Consider the following 19,528-nt stretch of genomic DNA (forward strand, 5'->3'; position numbering starts at 1 on the left):
TCCCAATGGATTCACCTGACAAAACCAGGGAAATCATGTTGCTGAAGAACATGAACTCAGGTTAGCACATCTCTTAAAGGAGCTCTAACTGGCTTATGAAAATAAATACACATATAAATTACCTGTCCCTAAATTCCCAGAAAATAAGGACATTAAATTTCTAATACTTTAAATGTGCTAAATTAAAAAAAAACAACCTTACAGAAATTTCTAGTACAGAAAGAATCTAGGTTCAAATAATCAAAACAAATCTTTGCCAAATTGTATTTAATGTCTGGTTAAAAAAACCCCATCTATGTCTTCCCTCAATGTAAAGTATAATACAAGTATGTATTTTATTTGAGCTTATTTCCTGAGGGAATAACTACTTTGAATGTCCTAAATTTATATAAGTGTAATGGTCAAATGACCTAACATTACTCTTACATAATGTTTTAGGAACATGAAAATGCAAATTTGCTCAACAAAACTGAATAATTATTCTGACCAACTTCTTATGTTAACAATAATTGTTTCATAGGACATCGACTTAAACGAATTTCTGCGATCTGTAACTGAAAACTCCCTACTGATACTAAATGGAGCTAATTCATCGTAACTCTTGGATGCCTATATTCTAAGCATAATTTTAAGTTTATGGTTTTGCTTATTTTTATATGCTACAGAAAGGCTATCTCTAAATCAGATTAATAAACTTAAATCTCATTTTTGCCGCGTATAAAGGAGTGAAACAGTCGCGGCGGCTGGAGAAGCTGCGCCCGACGTAGCTATGAGGGTTGCTGAATCTTCTCAAGCGCTTAGCGAGGGCAGTTCTCGGCCATTCGCCTCCTCGCACGGCGACGGGGCGACAAGCGCAGCGAGGACCTGGGCCCAGGTGCGGGTCTCCGCAGGGCCCACGAGCCGCCGGGGCGGGCGAGCGGAGGAAACCCCGTGACGCGCAGATGCAGAACCACACCTGTGGACAGACCCGGGGACCTGCCTCCGCACAGGTAGGTGTGCGCGCGCATGCGCCCCTCCACGCTCCTTGTGCCCCGCCCCGCCCTTCAGCGCGCTGACGCCTCCTTCCGGTTAGCGTCAGCTTCCTCCGCGTAGCGTTACTCCTTCTTCCGGGGCCGTACGTCATCGTTTTCGCTTCCCGGTAACTAAGGCGATGAGAGGAACTTCCCACTGAGGCGGGCGGATGTCATGTTGAATCAGAGGGAGCGCCTGAGGCGTGCGGGCTGCGCCTAGAAAACAGTCCGACAGGCGCCGGGGTTCTCTAAAGCGGGAACGGCTAGAGGTAGACGTGGAGAAATGTACGTTCGGAGGAACTGCGGTTTTGTAGAGCGAGGCTCAACGGTCTTGCCCTTTTCCGACATGGCGGCGCGGCTTCCCTGAGTGTCTTGCTTCCTTCCGCTCGTCCGCCGGAAGGCCGTCTTTGATTGGGCCGTGGGCGGCACCCTTGCGTGACGCATAGGGCCGCTGACCAATCGATTGAGAGCTGAGCTGGACTTGGCGGTGGGAGCCGGAGCCGGAGCCGGGCTGGGCTCACGTAGTTTTAGGTGCCAGCGGTTGCGGCGAGGCGGGCGGCTACGGCCAGGTGAGTGGGGAGCGCGGGAGGGGACGGAGGTCTGAGGGCGTGGGCGTGAGTCTGTAGGCGACTAATGGTTTGCTTGCGGGATGAGTCCTTTGACTGGTGGGCAGAGGAAGCGGGCAGTTGGCGATCCAGGGGTCTCCTGAGAGTGATGCTTTCCCCGCCAGGCCTGGCGTCAGGCCGGCTTCTGACTCGGGTTTCCTTACAAAGGCGGGGTGCGGAAGGACCCAAACCCCCCTTTTCAGTTGAGGTCCTCGCGTTTCCGGTGAAATGATTTCTGCTTCGTGAATGAGCTGAAACTAGAACCCAGGTCTTCTGATTCCCTTGGATTTAACCTTTGGTTAAACTTGGTGTCTGTGTCCTGAAAACTTATGCCTTGGTGGGATAAGAGTGGTTCTGATTTTTTTTTTTTTGGTCGGAGACTCCTATTTGATCTTTCCAGACCGTTCATTTAGTCATTCATTCAGCTATTAATATTTTCAGATACCCTTCTCCTTTGAGAATTTGTTGTTAAGACATAGACCCATCTCTGGGTCTAACAGACCCATGTCTGTTAAGACATAGACCCAAATGCATATTTGCTCATGCACAGAATTTCATGTAAGTTTCAGAGGATAGTTTGAGCCCCAAACCCGGGTGGGTTTTGTGTCCAGGGTTAAGAATCGGTGCTGTACTCACACACTCAAGGGGCAGACTCCCTGAGGACCAAAACCCAGCAAAGCAAGTCCTGCACCTAAGGGTCGGCTCCTGCACAGCAGCTCCTGTGCTGTAGTCGCAGCAGGTCCTCGCAGTTGATGGGCCTGCGGTGAATCCCTTCCAGGGATGCCAAGAGCAGTCAAGGCTCAACTACAACAGGACAGTGCACACAGGGGCCCTTGGACCGCTCATCTCAGGTGAATGGAGAGGCTGTGCCACTGGACCCTACAGGACACCTAGTACACAAGGCCACTCCAGCAAGTCCAGGACACATAGCAGCTCTACCTAATACGTAGAAATAAGCATAGGGAAGCAGCCAAAATGTGGAAACAAAGAAATGGATTCCCAAATGAAAGAACAGGAGAAATTTCTAGAAAAAGCACTAAGTGAAATGGAGGCAAGCAAACTACGAGATACAGAGTTCAGAACAATGGTTATGAGGATGCTCAAGGAAGTGAGAACTTCAACAGCTTGACAAAGGACATGGAAACCATAAAAATGAGCCAGTCAGAAGCGAGGGATGCATTAACTGAAATGAATAATTTATAGAGAATCAACAGTAGAGTAGGTGAAGCTGAGAATCAAATCAGTGATTTGTATAAGAATGCAAAAAACACCCAATGAGAAAAGCCATAAGAAAAAATTCCAAAAAATGAAAATAGTGTAGGAGGCATCTGGGATAACTCCAAGCATTCCAACATTCATATCGTGAGTGTGCCAGAAGGAGAAAAGAGAACAAGAAGTTGAAAACCCATTTGAAAAAATAATGACAGAAAACTTCCCTAACCTGGTGAAGAAAATAGACATACAGGTCCAGGAAGCACAGAGTTCGTAACAAGATGAACCCAAAGAGGCCCGCACTGAGACACATCATAATTAAAATGCAGAAAGTTAAAGACAGAGAATCTTAAAAGCAGCAAGAAAAAAGTTAAGTTACCTATAAGGGAGCTCCCGTAAGACTGTCAGCTGATTTGTCAACAGAAACTTTGCAGGCCAGAAGGGAGTGGCAAATATTTAAAGTGATGAAAAGCAAGGACCCACAACCAAGATTACCCAGCAAAGCTGTCATTTAGAATTGAAGGTCATATAAAGAGGTTTCCAGACAAGAAAAAGGTGAAGGATTTCATCACCACCAAACCAGTATTGCATGAAATGTTAAAAGGTCTTTTTAAGAAGAAGAAAAAGATAAAAAATATGAACAGTAAAATGACAATAAATACATATCTATCAAACAATTGAATCTAAAAAACAAGCAGAACAGAAACAGACTCATAAATATGGAGAACATTTTAATGGTTGCCAGATGGGAAGAGGGGAGTTGGAGGATGGATGAAAAGGTGAAGGGGTTAAGAAGTACAAATTGGTGTTACAGAATAGTCATGGGGATGTAAAGTACAGCATAGGGAATATAGTCAGTAATATTGTGATAACTTGTATTGTGTTAGGTGGGTGACAGATTTATGGGGATGATTATTTGGAAAGTTATATAATGTCTAATCACTGGCGTTTACACTTGAAACTAATATAATATTGTATGTCAACTGTAACTGAAAAATAAATGTTAAAAAAATAAGGAAAAAGTCCATGCTGTAGAAGAGGGTGTGAAAGGAAGAGACATGGGAAACCGATAGAGCAGGTTTTAATATGCTGATTGTTGAGGACATCGGATGGAGCCAGTACCTTTTAATAATGAAATGTTTTGAGAAGGGAAACAGTTATTGAAGCCTGTTGATGTACTTGCTAAGAACTGTGATCGTAGAACTTCATCCCTTTAGCGTCTAGGAAGCTGCAGAAGTGCCTCCTGTGTACACGGTGCTTCAGTTCCCCGCTTTTGCCAGAAATAACAGATATGTGCCTTAGAGTAGCAAACATTTGGAGCTTGTGGGGGCTGGGTTGTGTGTAGTAGAGTAATTCCTTCATTTGCTTTTCTAGCCATATAGTCCTATTGGTTCACATTATTTACAGTATGGTGCTTCTGATCATAACATGGAGGCAATTATTATTCAGCACCGTATGAAATGAGCACTACAGGCCAATAATATGGTAGATTCTTTAATTTGCTCCCCCCCATTTTTCTTGAGGTGTTTGTTCCCTTAAACCCTAATAGCTGAGGTGTGTGTTAGCCTAGATTTTAGGATGTAAACAGGATGTATAAAACATTCAATGGAGTTGGTGTTATTGGGGTTTGAAAAGGTTAGTCTGAATGACTATTACTGGAATCTTGCAAGGCATAGGCATAAGCAACCATGGTGAGGAGAGAGGTCTTGGTGAGGAACTCTCTCAGCACAATAGCAAACTTCCCTTTGTAATTTTGGTGATCCCAAGTAAAAATTCACTCAGAACTGGCAGCTGTTCCCATTATGAATTGGAGTCACACATCAAAATCCATTCCTTTCCTCCACAGGTAACAAAGGGAGGAGGGAAAAGGGCACAAAAACAAGATCACCTGGAATGTAAAATATAGTAGTGTTTACTTTAGTAGAGCAAGGAAGGAAGGGGATCACGGAGGAAGGTAGCTGGGTGCTGAAACAAAGTTTTAGTCTAACTCTCAGGCAAGGGGCTGAAATTAGGTTGGCTGAGATGATGAGATGATAAGAGGAAGTTTAAATGCAGCTTAGCAGTGATCAAAGGATTGTAAGCCTCCTGCTCCATTTATTTATTTATTATTTTTAAAAATTTATCTTTATTGTTTAAACTATTATAGATGTCCCCTTTTTTCCTCCATTGGCCTTTTATTAAGTTCTTGACAGGAGGGTTGAGAAAGGAACAGTAATCAAAAATAACTGAAGTTAACCAGCTTTAGGGGCCAGCAGAAAGGGAAATGTTGTCATCCTATGGTGAGAGTTTCTTCCAGACTAAGTGTTAAGAAACATTGAGGTAGGGGACCATTTTTTTTTGTCTTTGAAGTTTAGTTGACAATTTCACATACAATTAAAACTGTATCTTCATTTTCTTTTTAGACTATGGCAACATATCTGGAGTTCATTCAGCAGAATGAAGAACGGGATGGTGTGCGTTTCAGTTGGAATGTGTGGCCTTCCAGCCGTCTCGAGGCTACAAGAATGGTGGTTCCTCTGGCTTGTCTCCTTACGCCTTTGAAAGAACGTCCAGACCTGCCCCCTGTACAGTATGAACCTGTGCTCTGCAGCAGACCAACTTGCAAAGCCATTCTCAATCCACTTTGGTATGAATTCTTTTATAAACTAGTAAATGATGAATACAGTAAATTAGGACTTTTCTGTGATTCTTATATAAGTGATTGAATTTGTACAAGTCGTAATTTGAGATTAGTAGATGGTGAGATTCTTTATTGATGAATGCTTTTAGAAATCTCCCTGGTGGCCTGGCCAGGAAGCTCAGTTGGTAGAGTGTTGTCCCGATATGCTAAGGTTACAGGTTTGATCCCTGGTCAGGCCACATACAAGAATCATCCAATGAATGCATAAATAAGTAGAATAACAAATCAATGTTTCTCTCTCTCTTCCCCTCTCTCTTTCTCTCTCAGAATTAATAAATTAAATTTTTTTAAAAAAAGCGATCTCCCTGGCATAATACTTCAGATAAAATTAGAATTTATGGGAATGAGATGGAGGTAGAGGGAAAGGATTTGAAATTCACTTTTTTTTGGGTCAACTGTAGATTTTATTGGTGCCATTTAAAGCATTTTTCCAAACAAATCCAAAAGCTTAGCTTTTTCATACATACCTGCTATAATGATGCTATAATAGAAGAAATTTTAACTTTATGTAAATTTTTATTTATTGCTTGATTTTGAGAGAGACAGACAGACACAGACATAGATTTGTTGCTTCACCCACCTTGGATTCATTGGTTGCTCTGACCAGAGATTGAACCTGCAACCTTAGTATATGCAGATGACACTCTAATCAACTGAACTACCCAGCCAGGGGGAAATTTTAACTCTTAATGATTTTATTGTTAAGTGTACTTTTTTTAGTCCCTGAGATAGTGACCTATGATATTTCTCTTAAATGTAGGTACTATTTGAAAGAATTTCTAAATAGGTGGAGTGTCATAAATACCCTTTAAAAGATAAAATTTTTATATGAGGGAACATTTTTTACTTCATTTCCTTGCTTTTAATGTGCCCACATATAATATATAAGATGCTGCTGGCTTTTTAAAAATGGTAGCCGCTGATTGTTAATTTTCTAAATGTAGAAAGCGGGGGTGGGGATGGGGGAGCAACTAAAGTATCTTGAACCCATGTAGGAAGTTTATCAGCTCAGAAGCCTGCTCATCTTCAAGTAAGCTGTGTGGTAAGTCTGGGAAGTTTTTTCTTGTGTGAAATATACTTTTTAGTATTGAAATTTAGTAGTTTCACATATTTGAACACTGAAGATGTTAGAAAAATTACAAAGACTATGTTAAGATAACAGGGTAAAAGGATATAATCTACAATTCTTACAAAGCATAGAATTTTAAATGTTATCTAGGAAATTGGAGAGAAAAAATGATTTACTAGCCCTCCTCATCGCTGTTGGAAGGGAACTTTTGTTGTACTTAACAGCCAGAACACTAACTGCAGTAAGCGTTTTGCATACCTTTATCCATGCACCCACGCAGAAACACATCTGTAATTTATGAAACTTGAAGTTTATGTTTGAATGTTCTCTACCTTAAAAATGAAAATGTTACCTAGTTGTAATATTTATTTTTTTCACAGTCAGGTTGATTATCGGGCAAAACTTTGGGCCTGTAATTTCTGTTTCCAAAGAAACCAGGTACGTGAATTATTTTTAAAAGTATTTCCTATGCTCGAATTGTACTAGTCTGAAAAAATTTAAGTGAGGTTGAATTGTGCCTTGGTAGGCAACAGTTTATGCTAAACTCAAGATGATAGCTCTAGTTAAGTGTGAAATTGAATGCTGAACATTTGGGACTTTTCTGTTGAACGGTGACTCCATTGTATCATTTGGCTCCTTTTCATTTGCTGTGGAGGGATACAGAATTCCCTTTCTTTGTAAATTCTCTGTAGGCAGTCAGTATGCTACCATGAGAAAGCGGGTGTCCCGTTTGTGTTTCATTTGACTTTGGTTTATCCTAATTGGATAGTATACATACTGACAGTGACTGCCTCAAGTTGATGGGATTGCAAGGCTTTTTTCTTTGTTTTCTTATATTTTTCTGTACTTTCTCATGTTTTCTGCAGTGAATATGTATTACTTTATTGATAATGGCTGCAATACTAAACCCAAATAAGAGCTTTGGTCTTCCACGTAGACTGTTGATGAGACAGCTAAAATCTTTGCCTTTAGTTTGCAGGACAACATTTAAGAAATGTTTTTTAATAGTGCATTTTTTAATAATTTAGATGTTACAGTGTAACCCAAAACTACATTAAAAAATGCTATAATGTTCCCGGCTGGTGTGCTTCAGTGGTTAAGTGTCGACCTATGAGCCAGGAGGTCACGGTTTGATTCCCATCAGGGCACATGCCTGGGTTGCGGGCTCCATCCCCAGTAGGGGTTATGCAGGAAGCAGCCGATCAATGACTCTCTCATCATTGATGTTTCTATCTCTCTATCCCTCTCCCTCCGTCTTCCTGAAATCAATAAAAACATTTAAAAAAAATATATCTTGATTGATTTCAGAGAGAGGAAGGGAGAGAGAGATAGAAACATCAGTGATGAGAGAGTCATTGATCAGTTGCCTCCTGCTTGCCCCCCTGCTGGGGTTGGAGCCCACAACCCAGGTATGTGCGCTGACTGGGAATCAAACCATGATCTCCTGGATCCTAAATGGATGCTCAACCGCTGAGCCATACTTGGCTGGGCAATAAAAACACACAAAAAAAATTATAATGTGATATAAATATAAGGCATGTCTTTGTTTTTGTCCCCCCAGTTTCCTCCAGCTTATACAGGCATATCTGAGGTGAATCAGCCTGCTGAATTGATGCCCCAGTTTTCTACAATTGAGTACGTGATACAGGTAACTTGTTTGTCGCACATTTAATGGACAGTGTTAAATACTGAGATTCTCTTGAATTCTTTGTTTTCCATGTCTCTTTACCTGTCTGGGGGAGTTAAAGCTGTGAGGGCAGGAAGATCCTAAACATTAGGTTATGGTGTGTGTGCACTTTCTGGCATTGTTTTCAGGTCTTGGGAGAAGGTTATAAAAAAAGGTAGCATTGCCCTAGCTGGTTTGGATCAGTGGTTAGAGCTTCCGCCCTAGGACTGAAGGATCACAGGTTCGATTCCGGTCAAGGGCATGTACCTCTGTTGCAGGCTTGATCCCCACCCTGGTTGGGGCGCATGTGGGAGGCAACCAATCAATGTGTCTCTCTCACATCAATGTTTCTGTTTCTCTATCTCCCCTTCCACTCTAAAAATCCATGGAAAAAATATCCTCAGGTGAGGATTAACAACAACCAAAAAAGGTAGTGCTGAGTAAATTCAAACCCTGTCTTCACAGCCTTCTCCATTTCAGTTGATGGTACTCAGTCTTCTAGTTGTTCAGCTTAAAAATCTTAGATTCATCCTTGACGTCTCTCATCCCATATCGGATTCATTAGGCAATCCCATTGGGTCTATATTCACAATTTATCCAGAATCCATCCACTTCTTTCTACCCACTGCTTCTGTCCTGGGCCAGCCACCACCTCTCACTTGAATTATTGGGGCAGTCTCTCAATACTTCTTGTTTTACCCGTGTCCATTTACATTTTATTCTTAACAGCCAGAGGAACTCTAAAAACATATGTTATTTCTGTGTTTGGAAACTTCCAGTGGTGAAAGTGGCTCCCTTTTCTCCCAGAGTAACATAGTTTCACAGCCCTTTGTGAGCCAGCCCTTGCCACCACTCTGACCTCGTTTTTGCTGGTGTCGTCATTCAGCCAGACGGGGCCCCCTGACTTGCTTCAGGCCTGCCAGCAACGCTTCTGCCTGTGGGTCTTGCTCTCGCTTTTCCTCAGGTGCACTCTTGCCCTTCTCCCTCCCTGTCCTCCAGCCTGTTACTCAGATACTACATTTTTAACAAAACTGTTCTGACCTACTATTTAATACTAGAACCTGCCCCTTAACCTCCATTCCTGGCATTCACAATCGCACTTACCTTCTCCATTCCAGAAAATTACTTCCTTGAGGCCGGCTGGGATCTTTACTGTTTTGGTTCACTGATTTATCCCAGGACCTAGAACAATGTCTGGCACTTAGAAGGCTTTTAAAAAAAATTGTTAGATACAATAAATTGTTAGATACAAATAGTTTTTTCTTTTAGTTTGTTTTAATAGAACCTGCTATTAAATCAAGTTTCTTTAGCTGTTCTTACCCCCTGTCAGTAAATATAGAAGACTTGTTATTTATATACTTGATGTGACTTAAAAGCTGGATATGTCTTCTTGCATACTGATTATTATTTTGTACTTCTCTGCATAAAGCGAGGTCCACAGTCTCCTCTAGTCTTCCTTTACGTGGTCGACACGTGCCTGGAAGAAGAGGACCTTCAAGCACTCAAAGAATCTCTACAAATGTCTCTGAGTCTCCTTCCTCCAGATGCTCTGGTGGGTTTGATCACGTTTGGGAGGATGGTGCAGGTTCACGAACTCAGCTGTGAAGGAATCTCCAAAAGTTATGTTTTCCGAGGGACCAAGGATTTAACTGCAAAGCAGATACAGGTTTGTGTTTTAACTTGTACACAAGCAGGAGCAAGGATATTTCTTAAAAGTTAATTAGTCCTTTACTTTCAGTGTTAGAGGAAATGAGTCTTTTTGGTTCTTTTTTAGGATATGCTTGGCCTGACCAAGCCTGCCATGCCCATGCAGCAAGCAAGACCTGCTCAACCACAAGAGCACCCTTTTGTTTCGAGCAGGTGAGCAGTGTGTTGCACATACAGTAGTTGGTATGCAGGGCAGTCCACTCAAGTGAGGGAAGAAAAATGTTAGAATTTTTAGTTTCTTATTTTTAGAGAAAAAAATAAATTGTTAATCCTAACCAATATTTAACGTTAATAATGTATTTAACACAATAGTACCTGTGTATCATATATATGTGTTCACATACATGTGTGGCAGGTTTGTTCATAATGTTTTTCCTGTTAGCGTTGTATCATCACAAAGGTTTTGAGACGGTGTTCAGTTCTGCCCCTCCTCTTAAACATATGGCTCTTGTCCTTTTTGATTCTTAATTAAAACTGGGAAAACTGAAAAGGCTTCTGTTGGGTGTCCTCAAACCTGGAGCCAGGCATACACTTCACTCAGTTCTTGGAGTGTCCGTCTGCCCTGGGCCGGGTTAACATTCAGCAAACATGATAAAATGCGTTGCCTGACCTGCTGGGGACAGTCTTGTACACTAAGAAACCAGTGTTTCTCTATTACTACAAAGGCTCAAGAGAAGCACAAATTGTGAGTCTTTAGAATGATGAGGATTGTCTATATAATGAACATTATGATTTGCTCCTATTTAAATTGACTTTTTTCCATGCTACATATTTGAATTGCTATATATTAGGCTTTAAGGTGTATTTTTGAATAAAATAGCTTTGAGTTGTTTTGTTTTTGTATTTAGAGATAACTTTGAAGAAAAAAGTTGGAAGGTTTTTCTATTCTGGGTAATTATTTTGAAGAGCAGTAACTGTGTGTTACTTAGTGCTGAAGACCAGAGTACTTTTTAAAACCAGGATTGATGTGTCTGTTCAAAATCATGCAGGTTTCTGCAGCCTGTTCACAAGATTGACATGAACCTCACTGACCTTCTTGGGGAGCTGCAGAGGGACCCGTGGCCCGTAACTCAGGGGAAGAGACCTTTGCGATCCACTGGTGTTGCTTTGTCTATTGCTGTTGGCTTGTTGGAGGTAACTGAGAATTTACTGGGATGCCTCAGACCATGCAAACTCGCTCTCAGAAGTTGTGTTTATTGGTAGTGCTTGCAAATCAGTTGCAACCTAAGTCAGCTGACTGTTAACTTATCAGAAAGTGCTTCAGTTATTATTATCCACCTTGAAGAAGCCCTCGATTTTTAAAAAATACCAGGTTTTCATGAGAAGCACAAAGCAATGAGGGCAATGGGAAGTGCACTTAGTAGATTAATAACAGTGCAAAACCTTCAGCTTGGAAGAGATAAGGCTGCTTCTTTGCATTGTCGTCTGTGTTATTCTGCAATATTAGTACAGCTGATGAGAACTCATCTTTGTAGTATTTTTTTTAGGGAAACAAACATACTTGGAGTCGGGTTGTCTGCTTCTAAAATGCTGTCATTTACTGTTTTAGGGCACTTTTCCGAACACGGGAGCCAGGATTATGTTGTTTACAGGTGGTCCTCCCACCCAAGGGCCTGGAATGGTGGTTGGAGATGAATTAAAGGTTCCTATTCGTTCCTGGCATGATATTGAGAAAGATAATGCACGTTTCATGAAGAAAGCAACCAAGGTAGGTGCTCCTGGATACAGGGGTGGTCGAATTGTGGTAGCCCAGTTCTGGGTTTAGGCTCATCTGGAGTGACAGCTACTTTGCTGAGGCCATGCTTTGTGGTCAGCAAGTTTGTCTTGCTGAGATGACCCTACAGATCTTGTTGCTGTTAAATTACTGCCCTAACTCTGAGAACTTAGAGTAGGTGGCTTAAAATTGCCCTAAGTGCCCGGCTGGGTGTGGCTTAGCGGTTGAGCATCTACCTAGGTTCCAGGAGACCATGGTTCAATTCCTGGTCAGGGCACACACCCGGGTTGCGGGCTCTATCCCCAGTTGGGGGTTTCTAGGAGGCAGCTGATCAGTGACGTCTCTCTCATCATTGATGTTTCTGTCTCTCTCTCCCTTCCTCTCTGAAATCAATAAAGATATATTTAAAAAAAACCAAAAAACTGCCAAAAGTGTTTCGAGATTGGAAGCTGTATTTTAATTGTTTGGATATGTTTTATTTAAATATACCTTCATTGATTTCAGAGAGAGGAAAGGAGAGGGAGAGAGAGAGATAGAAACATCAATGATGAGAGAGTCATTGATCAAGCCCGCAACCTGGGCATGTGCCCTGACCGGGAATTGAACCCTGATTGCCTGGATCCCAGGTCGACACTCAACCACTGAGCCACACCCCGCTGGGCTTGGATGTGTTTTAAAAGCCTATCTCCGTATCCCTATATTTGATTGCGTCCCTTTGGTACAATAAGGCGCACCTGGTAAGCACTGTTCTTGCTTCATGAAGCTGGTTTACTTCTCTTCACAGCACTATGAAATGCTTGCTAATCGAACTGCTACAAATGGCCACTGCATCGATATTTATGCTTGTGCCCTTGATCAAACTGGACTTTTGGAGATGAAATGCTGTGCCAATCTTACTGGGTATGTTGATAGCAAACACCTGGAAACATGAGAGTGTTTATCTTAAGGAGACAAATGTGTGATGGAACGATGGGGAAGGGCAAGGCTGACTTAGATAGGTGTTCGCATAGCTCCAGGCTGTGGCTTCAGTGGCTGGGAAGGCGTGTGGGCTCCTTGAAGGAAGAAATGTGAATAGGTCTCAAGGGTTCACTACGAACAAATCATTATTGGAGAAACTTCATTTCCTTCTTAGAGTTACAGATACCAGAGCCGGAGAGCAAGCAGGCGTGGAGTATGTGCCTTCAGCAAGGCTCTTCCCTGTGAGAAGGCAGGGGGAAATTGGGTCTGAGTGCCAGAACAATTAGGAGACCCTCACCTGCCTTAGTGACCTTGCCTCATGACTAACACTGAGCACATGCTAACCCTGGAGGGTGCATTGCAGGGCACACTAAGAGCCTGTCTATAACGTGGGCACAGATCACAGTGTAGAGTTGTGATTCTCAAACTGCAGTGGTGTCGGGACAGCAACCTTCCCGGCTCCTGGGGACCGATTAGAAATGTATGTCCTCAGGCCTCACCCCAGACCCGAATTAGGAACTGTGGAGGTGCAACCCGGCACTTGGTTTTAACCAGCTCTTCAGGGAATTCTGGTGCATGTGAAAGTGAGAACCACTGATGTACAGCACTGATCTGAGGCTGGGGAATCTTACCAGAATCAGGCGGGGAATTTGAAAAACTACTCTTGCTTTGAGTCTTGTTCCCAGAGATTCTGACTTAACTGGCACGGGGTGTGGCCTGGGCATCAGGATTTTTTAAAGTCCCCACAAGTGATTCTACTAGGAGCAGAATTTGAGAACCACTAGTGTGGACCCTTGGTACTCAAAGTGTGGCTGAGCACAGGCAGCATCAGCCCACCTGAAAGCTTGTTGGGAACGAAGCGCCTGGAGCCTTACCCTAGACCTATTGACTCAAAACCTGTATTTGAATAAATCCCAGGTGGTTTATATTCACAGGACAGTTTGAGGAGCACTGGTGTGGGGCTGCTTGGGGGCCTGTGATGCTGCTGGTCCTCACAGTAGAGGGGAGAGGGAAGAAGATAGAACCCAAGTCACCTGAAGCTGTCTCGTAGAGAGAGCCCGGATGTGTCAGGTGACACTAGCTGTATCAGAGAGCCACATTCAGTAAGGTGAACTCCTACAGTCCCTCCAGGAATTCGTGACCTGGAGCATCCACACAGAAGCTTTAGTGTATTAGTGAACATTCCTGAGTTTGTATGCCAGAGTTTATGTATGTGTCTGTGTATTTCTTCTGTGGAGAGGAACCATGGCTTCCAGCAGATTTTCAGTAAGGTCTTTGACTCCTGAATGACTTCAGTATTTAGGTCATAACACGTTTTGCACAAATAAAGTCTTGGAAGTGTGCAATGACATTTCAAAAGAAAAACGTTCTAGAGGTTTTAGTTGATAACTCACCTAAAACGGGCCAGCAGTTTGGGATGACTTCCAGCAAAGACAAGATGATCCTACACTGTTCCAGGAATTGATTATCATCAAAGAAGATCATAATCTTGATTTTCTTGTTTTTGCCATGCTTTCTCTCCATTGTATCATCTTCCATTCTGAGCATTTCAGTTCAAAAGGAGTGTATAGATGAACTGGAGATGTTCAAAAGGGAGCAGTAAGAGTGATGGACACAGCCTGAAACTATGTCATATAGAGGATGATGGATGGAGCTAGAAAAGTGCTGAAGACAGATGGTGTATGAGAACTATATTCAATTGCAGCCTGTTCTGTGGAGAAGAAATCAGATCTGTACGTGACCAAAGGGGCAGAACTTGAACCAGTGGTGGAAGCTGCTGGGAAACAGAATTTTGCTCAGTATAAAGGAAGACCTTTCTTAGCAGTCAGCACTGCCTAAGCATGGAATTGACTGCCTCTGGAGGGCTTAAGCACCGGTGCTGGAGGCGTCTAATCTGGGTGATAACTTGGCAGGTGCATTGGTAGAGGGTGGATGTGAGCCAGTATTAGGTTTGTGTGATTATGACAGAAAACCCCAAACTGTTTTTTTTTCTCTCTCCCTGGAGGTAGGCAGCAGGGCAGGTATATTGATTTCATCGTCATCAGGGGCTGAGGCTGAGGCTCCTGTGCTGCTCTACCACCTCAGTGTGCTAGCTGTGGTTCAAGATAGTTGCTGAGCTCTAGCCACATTGTAGCAGCCGGAAGGAAGGAGGGTTGAAAAGTACATGTCCCTTCCTGTAAGAACACCCCTAAGGGCCACTTCCAATAGGCAAAGCTGAGTCACAGCCACATGCAAAGCAGTGTGGGAAATAGTCTTAATTCCAGGAAACCTTGGGTCCCATGATAGGGAAGGTGGGGAGGGTTGATATTTAGGGCCAAATAGCAATCACTATCAGTGGAGGAGCTAGACAGTGAAATAGCTGGACTAGATTATCTTGTGTTCTCAATTCTGAGGTCCTGTTTAATGAACGAGGACTGGATGCATAACCTGCAATAAGCTGTGCTCATTTGCCCAAATACGTGAAATGCTGACTTTTTTTCCTTTAATATGTTTTTATTGATTTTAGAGAGAGAGGAAGGGGGAGGGAGAGATAGAAACATCAATATGAGAGAAACATTAACCGGCTGCCACCTGCACACCCCCTACTGGGGATTGAGCTCACAACCCGGGCTGAGCTACACCGGGTAGAGTGAAAAGCTGAAATTTTGAACAATATTTTTCTCTACCTTCAAAAAGAGATGAATATACTTATAAACTAGAAAAGGTAATTCATGTAAAACCAGGAGTTCACTGTTTTGAGGCAGTAAATTAAACCGAAAAGGATTTCCCACAGGCCTGGGCATTTTTCCATACCAAAGAAGTGTGAGGAGAGTTGGAAATGTTTTCTCAGTTGATGATGTATTAAACCTGCACCCGTGGGTTTATTGATTGGAGGTTTGGGGTTTTGTGTGTTTCTTTTTTCTTTTTTTTCTTTTTAAAATATATCTTTATTGATTTCAGAGAGAGGAAAGGAGGGGAAGTGAGAGAGAGAGAAACATCAATGATGAGAGAGTCATTGATCAGCTGCCTAGCCCGTAACCTGGACATGTGCCCTGACCGGGAATTGAACCCTGATCTCCTGGATCTTAGGTCGATGCTCAACCGCTGAGCCACACCCGGCTGGGCTCTTTTTTCTTTTTTACTTTTTATTTTGAAATAATTGCAGATTCACAAATTGTAAAAGTAGTACAGAGGTCTCTTCATACTGTTCATCTATCTACTCCCAGTGGTACCATCTTACCCAATGGTACTATTTTACTTATATACTTATAAGTATAGAGTACAATGTCAAGGTAGGAAATTGACACTGGCACAATACACTTAGCTCTATTACGGACCTTGCTTGGATTTCCCCAGTTTTTACATGCACTTGTTTTTGTGTGTGTGTGTGTGTGTGTATCTAAAATTCTGAGATTTTCTTATCTCTCTAGATTGTATAACTGCCACAGTGATTGAGATACAGAACTGTTCTAAAGTGTTCTATTTTTATTTTATTTTATGTTTTAAATATATCTTTATTGATTTCAGAGAGAGGAAGGGAGAGGGAGAGAGAGGTCATTGATCAGCTGCTTCTTGCATGCCCCTGACTGGGGATTGAGCCCGCAACCTGGGTATGTGCCCTGACTTTGGAATCAAAACTCAATCTCCTGGATCCTAGGTTGATGCTTAACCGCTGAGCCACGCCTGGCTGGGCTAAAGTGTTCTATTTTTAATGTTTTAAAAATAGTGTTTTTCCTAAGTATAAATTGAATTTTCTGTTTCCATTTAAGTCAGTAGCACTTTTATGGACATGGTTTCCTTTTTTTCCTTCCTCTTTAAATTATTGTTTGTAAGTACTGAGGGAACATCTGAATGGCCTTCAGGCATCCTAAATATTTACCTTTTTTTCTTTTCTAGAGGCTACATGGTCATGGGAGATTCTTTTAACACATCACTTTTCAAGCAGACATTCCAAAGAATTTTTAGTAAAGATTTTAATGGAGATTTCCGAATGGCATTTGGTGCTACTTTAGAAGTAAAGGTACAATAAATTAAAACTTTAATGGAAGAATCGTTTTCTTACTTATTTAGTAATCAGACTTATGGAAGCCTTAACTTGCCAGACACGGGTAAATTAAAAGGTTCTCAATACTTTGCTTCTTGAGGATGGCCTATATATTCATTAATATTCTAAACAAAGAGTTTTCTGGCTCCCCTGTAGGCTCTGCTCTGCTCTAGGACAGCAGGCCTTAGAAGGGGTGGTGGGTTCAGCACAGAGGCAGCCACACAGTGTGGAGCATTTTCCAGCTGTCGGTATGGGTCACTGCATGCACAGAACCTTGGTTTATGCTTAGTGCTTTCCCAAAATGTAGCCAGCGTGCTCTAAATAAAAGAGTGCAGATTGTGAATTTGAGTTTCGTTTTTCCATATAGGGACTGATAGAGCGCTATACTTGATCATAAGTCATTGAGAAAACATTAAAAGGGGCTGTTAGGACATACGATTGGAATTGGTACTTTGAGAGTTGGAGATGATCATTAAATCATCTTGGTGAAACGTCAAACAACATTCTCAAGTGTTTGAGTTTTTAAAAATTATTATTTATTATTTATTATTATTTTTAATCCTCACCTGAGGATATTTTTTCCATTGCTTTTCAGAGAGAGTGGAAGGGAGGGTGGAGAGAGAGGAGGGAAAGAGAGGGAGAAAGAAGGACGGACGGATGGACGGAAAGGAAAGGAAGGAAGGAAGGAAGATAGATATGAGAGAGATATCATCAACTGGTTGCCTCCCACATGAGCCCTGACCGGGCCGGGGGATTGAGCTTGCAACCGAGGTACGTGCCGTTGGCCGAAATCAAATCCTGGACCTGCCGATGCTGAGCCAAACTGGCTAGGGCGAGTTTTTGTTTTTTTTAAAGATGAAGAGGAATGGACTTTGCTGAAGTGAATTCCATTTAAAAATTCTAAGTGTTTGTTGGCCTTGTCATCATGTTGGAGTTCATGAATTAAGTATTTTTTATTTTTTTACTGATTTTGAGAGTATGTTTACTAAAGTTGGGGACAGTGAAACAAGGAAGGGCTTATGATAGAGGAAGCAACAGGTGGGGCTGCTTTGGCTCTCTAGAGATGTTATAGGAAAGAAATGAGCTCAGGTGGGGTTGCTTTGGCCCACTGGAAAGTCAGAGAAAAGGGGCTTTGGAGACAGGTTCCAGGGGTTAGCCTGGGATGAGCTGCTGCTGCCCATTGCTCCCCTGGTTGCAAGTCTTGTGGGGACCCTAAGAGTTTAGGAGAGGCACGCCTGAGAGGGAAGAAAGGTGTGGGCATGCTCCTGAGAGGGAGAGTGCCTGAATTATTTTTAAGGCAACACAAGTCAGTATATTCACAGATTAGAAGTTATAAATCATTATGACTAGGTGGCATTAGAAAAGAATGTATTAGTAAATTGTTATCTTTTGTGTGTACAATGATTTCAAAGTTGAGAAAGTTGAAAATCTGCATCAGCTTTGGAACAAAGGTGATGTAGTTTCTAAGGGAGGATTTTTACTAAAATTTTAATCATATCACAGTGGCCCTGGAAAAGCTTCTAAGAGCATTTGTATACCATAATCCCTGTGGTCTCTTCTCTTGGTGGGATGATATGCTGCCCCGTTTTTTATCTAGTCTTCAGTTGTGGCCTTTGCGAAAGGGTGGTTCTCAGTGATTTCTAACTTTATACTCTTATTTAATTCTGTTTTAGACCTCTCGGGAACTGAAGGTTGCAGGAGCCGTTGGTCCTTGTGTATCTCTGAATGTGAAAGGATCGTGTGTGTCAGAAAATGTAAGGAATACATTCTCTATCACCCTCACTTCCTGTGCCCTGAGATTAGCCCATTAGAAATGTTGGCGCTTGCTGACCTTGCAGTGTGATACCTGTTTGGATGTATCGGTTGACGGCAGAAGGGCTGAAGATGGTCACAACTCTGAAGTGGTTTTATTTCCATTTGTCCATTTATCTAAAGGGTCGGAGAGGAGGAAACTGAGGCTCAGAGAAGTTAAGTATCTTGCTCAGGGTTAGAGCTGATATAGAGGAGCTAGAATCTAGGTTCCCCCTGACCCCACTACCCATGCTTGGGTTGCTGTGTCAGAGCATTGTATTGTATTCAGCACAAGGTAAGCGGTCAGCAAAATCCTTCAGGAATAACCCATGTGCTGCCCTTAGAGATGATTCCTTTGTCTCGCTTCTCACAGACCATTTTGAGTTGATTGGGCAGTGGATGACACTTTCGTGTATGCAAACATCTGTGTTCCTTGGGTAGAAAATTTTGAATATTATGTATATATACATACACACACATATGTATATGTGTTCTATATGTATAGAACAGTGCCTGGCTCCTCTGTTTCCAAATCTCATTAATTTGCCCTTGAACCAGCAATTCCATATACCAGCACCCCAGAACTTTCTATAACCTGGGGTTGCTGGCTTTTCACAAACTATCAGACCTTACTTGAGAGAAACACTTATTAAAATTCTTTTGCAAGGAAAAAAGTAATATGACTCTTAATGCCTAATCACATTAATTTCTAAACATGGAATTCCTCATTTTGATGAGGTGTGTTAAAATGTGTAGTACTTGCTGTTTCTAGAGTGATAGAATGTATGTTTCAGGGTTTGGTGATCTTCTCAGTTTGTGATTCTAGGTATTTTGATACCTGCAGCCTTTTCTTCCAGATAGCATGCTTAAAACAGTGATACACTTCACATTTTAGTGAATCTCATGCTTATCACTGGGAGCTATTCGACTAGTTAATAAAAAGCAGCCTTCATACCACTAAAATCTCAGTTCTCTTGCCAAGAATTTATATGTAGCTTTTGCACAAAGGAATTAGATTAAAAATTAATATTTAATAGTTAAAATGTGTAACTATTTCTTGTTCTAACAATGAAAGAAGTACATAAAACTTACA

At 42.0% G+C, this 19,528-nt stretch overlaps 1 protein-coding gene across 1 annotated transcript in view; it reads left to right on the forward strand.

The window, feature by feature from the left end:
• The first annotated feature begins 1,079 nt into the window (after positions 1-1,079).
• Positions 1,080-19,528, forward strand: part of SEC23B (SEC23 homolog B, COPII coat complex component) — a 32,007-nt gene continuing 13,558 nt past the window's right edge. Inside the window, exons 1-11 of the mRNA XM_081150346.1 lie at positions 1,080-1,579; positions 5,230-5,453; positions 6,957-7,014; positions 8,138-8,224; positions 9,672-9,908; positions 10,017-10,102; positions 10,939-11,083; positions 11,499-11,657; positions 12,448-12,563; positions 16,497-16,620; positions 18,318-18,398. Of these exons, the coding sequence (XP_081006472.1) occupies positions 5,233-5,453; positions 6,957-7,014; positions 8,138-8,224; positions 9,672-9,908; positions 10,017-10,102; positions 10,939-11,083; positions 11,499-11,657; positions 12,448-12,563; positions 16,497-16,620; positions 18,318-18,398 (1,314 nt within the window). The 5' untranslated portion in view covers positions 1,080-1,579; positions 5,230-5,232. The remainder of the gene's footprint in view (positions 1,580-5,229; positions 5,454-6,956; positions 7,015-8,137; positions 8,225-9,671; positions 9,909-10,016; positions 10,103-10,938; positions 11,084-11,498; positions 11,658-12,447; positions 12,564-16,496; positions 16,621-18,317; positions 18,399-19,528) is intronic.

Source organism: Miniopterus schreibersii (genome assembly GCF_964146895.1).
Source record: "Miniopterus schreibersii genome assembly, chromosome: 10".
Lineage (NCBI taxonomy): Eukaryota > Metazoa > Chordata > Mammalia > Chiroptera > Miniopteridae > Miniopterus > Miniopterus schreibersii.